The 9,919-nt window shown below is 53.9% G+C and overlaps 1 protein-coding gene across 2 annotated transcripts; it reads left to right on the top strand.

The window, feature by feature from the left end:
• Nucleotides 1–512: 512 nt before the first annotated feature.
• Nucleotides 513–9,647, top strand: LOC132339665 (perilipin-3-like). 2 transcript variants are annotated; one of them, XM_059870043.1, is made up of 8 exons: nucleotides 513–578; nucleotides 4,371–4,447; nucleotides 4,843–5,038; nucleotides 5,617–5,699; nucleotides 5,978–7,193; nucleotides 7,616–7,815; nucleotides 8,002–8,130; nucleotides 8,208–9,647. In XM_059870043.1, exons 2-8 carry the CDS (start codon nucleotides 4,388–4,390, stop codon nucleotides 8,766–8,768), a joined length of 2,445 nt encoding a protein of 814 aa, XP_059726026.1. In that variant the 5' UTR covers nucleotides 513–578; nucleotides 4,371–4,387; the 3' UTR covers nucleotides 8,769–9,647. The 2 variants fall into 2 exon arrangements, with proteins under 2 accessions (XP_059726026.1, XP_059726027.1); XM_059870044.1 differs by lacking the exon at nucleotides 4,843–5,038 and having other exon boundaries at nucleotides 528–578.
• The last annotated feature ends 272 nt before the right edge of the window (nucleotides 9,648–9,919 follow it).

Genomic DNA, 9,919 nt, shown 5'->3' with positions numbered 1-9,919 from the left:
ACATCAGCACGAGGGTGATGATGGCTCACACCACAAACAGCACGTCCTGCTCCCCTGGGACTTGGTGACAACATCTGTGACCCTCTGCGAGGAGCAGCCCCAGGGCAGCCCTGTCCCCCCAGCTGGGGGACAGACAGGGGCTCCCTCCTGTCCCAGCAGCTCATGGAGGTGCTTGGCCTCCATGAGCAGCTCCGGGGCACGGGGGGATTGCTGGGGGGGCTGTGCAGGGCCAGGGGGTCCCTGGGGGCCCCTCCCGACTCAGGATATTCCACCAGGGGACGGGACACCCTCTGAGAGATGCCCTGCCCACCCTGCCAGGGCCGTCCCTCCTGGGGGGACAAACAGCAGCTCCCAGCACTGCCCATGGCCCCGAGGGGACCCCGGCCCCTCACCTGCGGCCCGGCCCCTCACCTGCGGCCCCACCCCGCCGGGCTCGGCTGCCATTGGCCGGGGGATTCCCGATTCCATCAGCCCGGCCCTGCCAATCACCCTGCGGGCTACTTAACCGGGGCGGCGGCCCGCGCTCCCAGTCTGACCAGTGCTCCCAGTCCCAGCCGTGCCGGCCGTGGAGGAGGCAGGTAAGGTTGGGCTGGGGGGCTCTGTGACCTCTCTGGGGGTTGGGGTGCCTCCCCAGGGGCTCTGCAGCCCTGGCCGGGGCGGAGGCTGGGTGGGAGCCGGTGGCTCAGAGTCCCTGGGTGGGGGCTGGCTGTGCCCCAGGGCCCTTCCAGCACCCTGCAGAGCAGGAGCTGGGTGCTGTGGCCCTGCTTTTTCTGGCCGGGGGGGCTGTGCTCTCTGAGACCAAAGGTGACATTTTCTGGTGTCGTTATGTGTCTGCCTCGGGTAACAGCTGGGAGGCCTGGGGGGTGGAACTAGGTGGTCTTTAGGGTCCTATCCGACCCAAACCGTGGTGGGATTCAAACCATTCCCTAAAGGCTCCTTCCCAGCTTTGAGATGACTCCTTGGTAACTCTGTGCATCTCTCACCTGTGACTGAGCAGTTTGGGGTTTCAAAGCTCTTCCCTGGTTCTGGTTTGCTGAGGATCCCAGCTGGGGGGTCCACAGGAGGTGACTCCCCCCAGTCACCTGCACATGCACAGCCCAGTGTTGTGTTTGGGGAGGGTGGGGACGAGGTGGATGCTCCAGGTGCAGGTGACACCCCGGGGACAGGAGGTGCAGGTGACCAGCCCGGCATTCCCTTCCTGTGACAGCGCTGCCAGCCCTGCCCGGGGCTTTTCTCGTGATCCTTCGGTGGAGGCACGAGAGCTGAGTGGCAGAGAACTCCTGCTCAGGAGCACCCTGTCCCTGCAGGGCTCTGCCAGCCCCCAGAGGGAGCTTTGGCAAACTGGATTACTGTTTCTCAAGACTAACAAGGCTTTAAATGTGGTCATGACTACCCTGAGCTGTGGATGGCTGGGAAGGATTTCAGTTTCTGTAGCTGGTTCTGCTGAAAATTCCAGATGGAAATGTGCTGAGCTGCTTGCTCTGCAAGTTACAGCTTCCAGATGAAACCAAGAACTGTCCTCATGGAAAGACTGGGAAGCACTGAGAAGCTGTTTCAGTTAAAACTTCCTCTCCTCTTTCCTAAAACATTTCTGTTTCAGGCAGTTACTGACCCAGTGGTGGCCGCTGGCTGTGGTGTTTAATTTCTGCTGGAGGTGTGTGGGGGAAGCCCTGCATCCATCAGCAAGGGTGGCTTTGATCTTTGAGGCTTCCTAGTGCTGCTGGTTTATCCAGAAAGGTGAGCTGAGCACCTCTGCCAGCCCTCGAAACTGTCCTCAGGTCAAAGCCGGGAATCACTTGATCTTCCTCCTAAAACTAATTTTGTCCTCAGAGCATTTGCAGCCCATTCCCCACAGACATCCCATGACTCAGTTCTGCATTTTTGGGAACCGGGTATCAGTGGCAAATCTCGAAAAGAATGTAAATAGGTGCTTTAACCACGACTGAATTCCTGTGCCCTGATGAGCCTTCCCTGCTCACATCTAAAGCACTGAATTTAGTTTGTTTTCCTCCGTGGTCATTAAGGAATTGCCAGTTAAGCCACTGAACCAGCCATGCTGGCTGTGGCTCAGTTGGTCTCCCAAGGTGAAATCCCTTGGAAGGGAGAGAAGTTTCCTGAACATGAAGATGCTACAGGAGCACACACCAGCAGCCTGTGGTGGAGCTGAGCTGCTTCCCACAGGGAAACCTTCCAGCCAAGGGGAGTAAAGAAAGTTTTACATGAACTGGTCACTGCCTGTGCCAGAAATCAGGGAGCCAGCCCTTGCTCCTTCACTGACTCCACCTGGGCAGTGATCAGGAGTTCAGCTCCTGATCCCAGAAAACCTCTTGACCTTGATGCTAGAAAAGAGCATTGAAGTTTCATTGTTCTGAAACCACCTGTTTCAAGAGCTTTCTCCAGCAGAGACCTAATATTTCAGATGTAGCAATGGTGTGAAGTCATCAGATCATCACTTTCATATGCAGGAAGCCACAACCAAAACTAAGTGCTGCTGTTTCTGCTCCCCTGCCCACTGGGATTTCCACTCCCAACCATCCTGGCTTGGCTGTGGCTTCTCCAAAGGATTCAGAACCACCTGACCCAGAGTTGCCAAGCACTGGGCTTTCCTGCCATCTCTGAAGCAAAGCAAGGGCTGCTCAGCACTTCTGCAGGGAAAAAGAAAATAAAACCATGCTGTGGAGATCTGCCCACAATGCAAATCTGGGTGTTGCAAAACATGGATTTCTCCTCCACAGTGGGGAACAAACCTTGTTCCAACACGACTGTGCTGAAGGATTGTCCCTGGCAGGCTGCATCCATCATTACCACGGGATCCCTGTACTTCAGAGGCTGATCTAACCTTACAGCAGTTTTTACATCAGCCAAGAAGTTACTCCTGAATTATTCTAGGCAGAGTCCTCCCCTCTTCCTTTTGCTGCTGTCTCTGTGCTGGCCCTGACACCAAGGCCACCAGTGTCAAATTCCACAGTTTGAGCTTTTCCCACCTGTCCAGAAGTAAAATAACTGAGCAAAGGGGTTGTTTGTGATGGTGTTGAAAGAGCTGTGCTTTGCCCCTAATCAGCCCTGCGAGGCTCCAAAGAAATAACAAAGCTGCCCTGAGGCAGAGCAGGAGGGGCAGCCACTGACAGCAAACCCGTGGACTTTGGGACTCAGGTTTCACATTCAGCCCTGCTTTCTTTGGAGCAGCTTTTTACAACTTCTCCCAGCCTGGTGAGGATCCACTGGTGGTTTTGCTGTGCAGATAAATGGGGAGGGCCCCCAGAGGAGTGCTGGCTCCCAGCTTCTCACTGGAGAGGCTGGAGGTGACAACTGGTGTGACACTTTTGCTACAGGCATGTGGCACTCAGGATCCCTGCCCTGCTCCAGTCTCACTGAACTCTGACTAATTCTGTGGCTAATGCAGCAATATTTGGTGGTTTTGCCACGTTACCTCCTGAGATGTCCCTGGCCAGTGGCAGAGCCCAGTCCAGGCTCACAAATGCTGGTTTCACTACTTCTCTCCATTTCTCTGTTCCTGTTTCTCAGCAAAATCAAAACCTTGCACGAGGCAAAGCACACAAGGAACAAGACAATGGGCTCCACCACAACTCAGATGGAAAGCTTTTTTGGGAGGAGTCTGCCACTGAGCCTGGAGCAGTGCGTGGCTTGGAAATCCAGTTTGGGAGGAATTTTGGGGGTTTTCCACTGGAAAATGTCATAACAAATCTAAGAATAGGAGTTAACTGGCAAAGGAGAGAAAAGCAGACTCTGTCCCAAAGAACAAATGGGCTGAAATCCCTGCTGTGCCTGGCTAAGGCTCAGAGTAATCCTGGGTTTATTATTACCAATACAGGAGTGTCCAGATACCACCGGAGATCTGTGCTGGGGGCCCAATGCCCGTTCAGATCATTGCAACATTTTAGACTTCTTCAATCCCATTGTGTCATGAGAATGTCTCTGAGCCTTGGTTTCACAGGAAGTGAGATTTCCTGCCTTGCTGGTCAGTAGGATGTGAAGGCAAGTCTCCAGGTAGCCAAGGAATGCTGCAGCTGGGAAACATGGGTCACCCTCCAGGGAAAACTCCACAGGATTTTCATGTCCTTCCCAGACTGGCTATATTGTTATATTTTCTCTCCCCTGTTCAGCTGAGGAGGGGGGTGATGGAGTTATTTTAGTGGGTACCTGGTGTCCAGGCAGGGTCATCCCACCCCACAGAGAAAACACAAGAAATATAAAATAGTTCTCACCTATTTCTAACCTGAACCTTCCTGGGAGCAGCTGAATGATGGATCCCAGCTTTGCTGCCCTCTGCTTTTCCCCTGTTCTGGCAGGATTTTATTTCTTTGGAGGCAATGAAGTTGTGCTCATGATACTCCTGTTTTTCCTTCCAGCTGCAGCTGAAGTCAGTATGGCCTCAGGCAAGACCCCAACCCCAGCCCTGCTGAAGGCTGAGGAGCAGCAGAGTGTGGTAGGTGCCAGGACACCCACAGCAGTTAAATCACCCACTGACATGTACTGGTAAACCTCTGCCAGCACCCCAAAACCAAGCTGGGGGGACAGAAAGATTAGCCCTATGAAGCTGTGGCCAAATCAAAACCCCCTCAGAACAGAAGGTGATTGTTTTGCTCAAGAGACAACTTCAGGGCTGGCCAAATGATGCAAGTAGTTCTGAAACACGAGCTGTTACAGGTCCTATTTCCACACCTGGTTTGGTGCTGAAACCAGTGTGACTCAGAGTTCTTAACCCTGGCTTGCTGAGGGATGAGGAGGTGGATTTGCTGGGACCTTTCTGGACAGACACATAGCTGTGTCCACCCACCAGCTCAGGCTGGGCTCTAACATCAGGGTTTCTCTTGGGTTTAGAGCGCTGTCAATCGAGTCACCAGCCTGCCCTTGCTCAATTCTGCCTTCAACCTGGTCTCCTCTGCCTACAACCACACCAAGGAGTCCCACCCCTGCCTCAGTGGTGTCTGCAGCATGGCTGAGACCGTGGCTGCCGTGGCTGTGGGCAGTGTGGTCGGAGGGGCACAGCCCATCCTGAGCCAGCTCGAGCCACAGAGTAAGTGCAGGGCTGGGGGGACCCTTGGGACAGGAGGGGAGGGGAGGTTCAGGTGTCTGTAGGGTGATCCCACCTCCCACAGCACCTTCTCCTCCAGCACTGGGCCTCCCACCCAGCAGCTCCTGGACACTGAACTGCCTGGCAATTAAACTGTTTCCAGGAGAAGCAGAGTTTGATTTCTTGAGGTTACTGAGTAGTAACTCCCTGCTCGCTGGCTCTCACTGCAAATTCTGACCATCCCAGGCAGGAGCTGTGTCAGTCTGGAGCAGAGCTCAGTCTGGTTTATCCCAGCACTTTTCAACCCTTTAAACCCAGTGTCCTACCCACCGAGGGCAGGTGCTACAGTGCAATTGGATTAAAGCCTGCTGAAAGGCAAAATGGAGACTGTTTGTTTGTTTGAACCTGCTGAATTTTAAGGCTTGTTCACTTTTAACAAGATGCCCACACACATCCCACCCTAGAATGGGGATTTATTTTTCTGGGCCTTGTGTTCATGAGTGCATCCTGAGCTGGCCACCGTAGGGTCAAAAACCCATCCCCAAATGTAAGAATAAACTGGTGCCTGTTGTCTCTTCCAGTTGCTCTTGTGAATGAATATGCCTGTAAAGGTCTGGATCAGCTGGAGGAGAACCTGCCCTTCCTGCAGCAGCCAGCAGACAAGGTAAGGAAAGGCTTTTCCTGGGGAAGCCATGGCTTGGTGGAAGTGCTATGGGTACAGAAGAATGTGGGGAAATAAATAAGCTCAGCAGCAGGGTAAGCTAGAGAGGTGCCCTCAGCATGCAGGAGTGAATGTGTCCATGTCAGTGCAGGTGTGCCCACCTCCCTGGCCCTGCCACACACTGCAAGCACAACTAACCCAAGTGGAAAAGCTTCTTCAGGGAGGGAAAACATATTTTGGAACAACAACAAAAAATCTTTCTTTGCCTCTCCCTGGTGCAGGTGATCTCAGACACCAAGCAGCTGGTGGCCACCAAAGTGACATCTGCTATGGACGCTGCCTGTGAGGCCAAGGAAGCAGTGGCTGACAAAGTCACTGAAGCTGTGGACCTCACTAAAAATGTTGTTGGGGACAGTGTCAAGCTGACCAGGTCTGTGGTCACCTCCACTGTCAGCAGTGCTGTGGAGGCTGCCCAGGGTGCCAAGGAGCTGGTGACCAGCAAGGTGACAGAGGCTGTGGATGTCACCAAGCACATGGTGGAGGACAGTGTTGACAGGACCAAGTCTGCTGTTGCCTCTACGATTGTCAATGCAGTGGAGGCTGCCCAGGGGGCCAAGGAGCTGGTGGCCAGCAAGGTGACAGAGGCTGTGGACCTCAGTAAGCACCTTGTGGAGGACAGTGTTGACAGGACCAAGTCTGCTGTGACTTCCACCATCACTGCAGCCGTAGGGGCTGCCCAGGGAGCCAAGGAGCTGGTGGCCAACAAGGTGACAGATGCTGTGGACAAGGTCACCAAAGCTGTGGATGTCACCAAGCACATGGTGGAGGACAGTGTTGACCTGACCAAGTCTGCAGTGGCTTCCACGATTGTCAGTGCTGTGGAGGCTGCTCAAGGGGCCAAGGAGCTGGTGACAGACAAGGTGACCAAGGCAGTGGACCTCAGTAAACACATTGTAGAAGACAGTGTTGACCTGACCAAGTCTGCAGTTGCCTCTACAATTGTCAATGCAGTGGAGGCTGCCCAGGGTGCCAAGGAGCTGATGGCCAGCAAGGTGACAGAGGCCGTGGATGTCACCAAGCACACGGTGGAGGACAGCATTGACAGGACCAAGTCTGCTGTTGCTTCCACCATCACTGCAGCTGTGGGGGCTGCCCAGGGGGCCAAGGACCTGGTGGCCAACAAGGTGACCGAAGCAGTGGACCTGACCAAAGGGGCTGTTCAAGACAGTGTTGAGAAGACCAAGTCTGTGGTCACCTCTACGGTCAGTACAGCTCTGGATGCTGCCTATGGCACCATCACCAGCAAGATCAACACAGCCCTGGAGCAGGGCAGGGAGGTTCTCCAGGAGGGTGTGGAGATGACCAACTCAGTGGTGACCAACAGCATAAGCAAAGCCAGGGCTGTGAGCCAGGCAGTGGCTGGAGGTGTGGAATCTGTCCTGGGAATGTCAGAAGATCTGGTGGATCATTACCTCCCAATGACTGAGGAGGAACTAGGTAAGAAAATGCTTACCTGGCGCTTGTAGATGCAAGTCCTTTCCCATGTGAGTAGAGAGCACCTGACACAGCAAGACTCAGCTTCTGAAGCAGACAGGTAGCTCTGAATTTGTCACCAAGTTGCCGGCTGTCAACACCAAACTGCCACATGGCATAGGATAGAATTCAAGGATTTGCTGGCTGGTCCTTGTCCAGCAGCCTCAAAGTAAATAAACACATGGGTTCATGCTTCAACCTCTCCATCAAGTCTGCTTACCTGAAGATTGAGCAGGGACTAACCTGCCTTTAGCACACGAGCAACTACAAACCTCCTGCTCCCACAGCAAGCTTCAGCCTTCATGTTTTCCAAGGGGTGATCCAACCTCTTCCACCCCTCCCAGCTGGCAGTGAGCCTGGCTGCACTCTGTTCTTGTTTCCTCCAGGTAAACTGGCCACCACGGTGCAGGGCTTTGGCGTGGCCTCCGTGGAGGAGCAGAAGAGGCAGCGGAGTTACTTTGTGCGCCTGGGCTCGCTGTCGGGCCGGGTCCGGCACCGAGCCTACCAGCACTCCCTGGCCAAGCTGCAGGGCTTCAGGCACCGCACCCAGGACACCCTGGCACGGCTGCAGCTGGCAATCAAACTGGTACCAACATGCTTTGCCCTTCTTCCTCCTGTCTGTAGCCTTTCCTGCCCTGCTGTCCGGCTGGAAGCTCTTGCTCCATCCCCCACCAGCTCCGTGTCACCTCGGATCCTTCCCTGGCAGGGAAGAGCTTGTGCCTCTGTGTAGTACAGCTTGCAGTACAACCTTTCCTCTCATTTTTCCTATCAGATTGAATCTGTGAAACAGGAGGTCGGCCAGAAGCTGCTGGAGGGGCAGGAGAAGCTCCATCAGCTGTGGGTGGACTGGAGCCTGACGCAGCCCAAAGGAAACCAAGTCAGAACGGCGTGCCAGGCAGAGGTACCCCCGGCGGTGCCCGGAGCAGCCCCGCGGGGCCGGGCCCTCCGAGCCGGCCCTGAGCTCTTCTCTCCCGGCAGGTGGAGCCGCGCACTCTGGCCATGCTGAGGATCATCACCCAGCAGCTCCCGCCCGCCTACCACCGCCTCAAGCTCAGCATCCACGGCCTCCCCAGCAGCATCCAGGAAGCCGTGTCTCGGGCCACTCGACACATCCACAAGCTCCACAGCTCTTTCTCCAGGGCTGTGTCCTTCCAGGACCTCTCCAGAACCACCCTGGCCCGGAGCCAGGACCGTGTGGCAGAGGCCCGGAGGTCCCTCGATGTCCTCCTTGAGTATGTCACTCACAACACCCCTCTGAACTGGATTGTGGGGCCCTTCAGGGCCATGGCTGAGGTGGCACAGGACAGCAGAAGGCACAAGAAGGAAGAGATGAGGAGTGACAGAAAATTACCCGAGTTGGAAAAGGCCCCACTGTCACAGGAGGTGACAAAGGCACCTGAAGAGCCAAAGGGAACCAACAGGCTCTCAGACAAATGGTGTGAAGTGCTAGAGAAGCTGGAGGAGAAGGCAGGGAAGGACACAGAGGTGGCCCTGGCCGCAAAGGAGATAAAAACCAGCACAGCAGAGGAAGATCTCTGATAAATCCCAGCTCTTCTGGCCAAGGCTACTTGGCTAGAACAGCACTGGGTCTTCTGTGTGCCCACCTGTGCCATGAGTGCCTCTGCTCTCTGAATCTAGAGTCAGATGTAGTTGTAAGGAGGTTTAATAACCAAGGTGGGGAGATTCTGAATCTTGATTTACTGTTTTTAAATACAACTGCTGTGCTGAAAGGGGAGATGGGACCTGCACTGCAGCTTTTTAACTCAGCCCAGCTGTAGGTGTGAGTGGCTAAATCTTGCTGAGACAAGTTGTGGGAGAGAAGTGATCTCAACTTATTATTAATGCTGGATTTGTTTTTAACTTGCCCAAGCTGTGGAACTCTTGAGAAGGTGCTATGCTTGACCTTTGATACCATCTCCCACCTTCTCCACATTTAAAAATACAAGTTCCAGACACAACTTCCTTTGTGCCTGTTGTGCTTCTGGGGAGGCTCAGCCCTGCAGCACATCTGGCACAGCTGGGGGCAAGGAGCTGCTTCTCAAGAAGAGATTTCTCTTTATGGATCAGCCAAACCCTCCTTTCTTCATGGAGAAGCACTCAGCAGTGTGGGGTTTTCTTTATTCATCTTTCCTATTTCTGTGAATGACTTCAAGGATTATCTGTAACTCCATGTGTGAAACACTTCACAGCCATTAAATGAGGCAGCTTTTCCCAGGAGTTACTCTGCCATGGGATTAGGATATCCTAATTATTTTTATTAAAATAGGGGGGATTTTAATCCAGGGGCTGGTTCTTTCCCAGAAAATGTTACTTTGTAATAATTTCTAATGTAACTTATTTTGGTAACTGTTCCTAGCATTGTCCCTGTGCCAGGGCTGGTGAGCAGACACTGGAATAAAGCCTGACCTGTGTTCAAAACCATGTGGGTTTGTGTGGACCTGAAGCTGCAGGGTTGTGCTCTCCCCTTACCTGAGCTCTGATGAAGCCTTGCCTTTACCAACGCTTGTCCCTGGCCAGCTTGTCTGTTCCCTGCTCTCGCTGGAGGGAAAAAACAAAGTGCCTTTAGCAGGTCCCATGCTTTCTTAACCACAAAAACACCTTAATCATTTTGTTTGCCTGGCTTCTGCCTGTACTCCTGAGGCTCAGGTGCGTCTGTCCATGCCCCACTGTTCCTCGTCACGCCTAGCTCC

Source organism: Haemorhous mexicanus, chromosome 29 (genome assembly GCF_027477595.1).
Source record: "Haemorhous mexicanus isolate bHaeMex1 chromosome 29, bHaeMex1.pri, whole genome shotgun sequence".
NCBI lineage: Eukaryota > Metazoa > Chordata > Aves > Passeriformes > Fringillidae > Haemorhous > Haemorhous mexicanus.
This window is presented reverse-complemented; position numbering and strand designations above follow the sequence as displayed.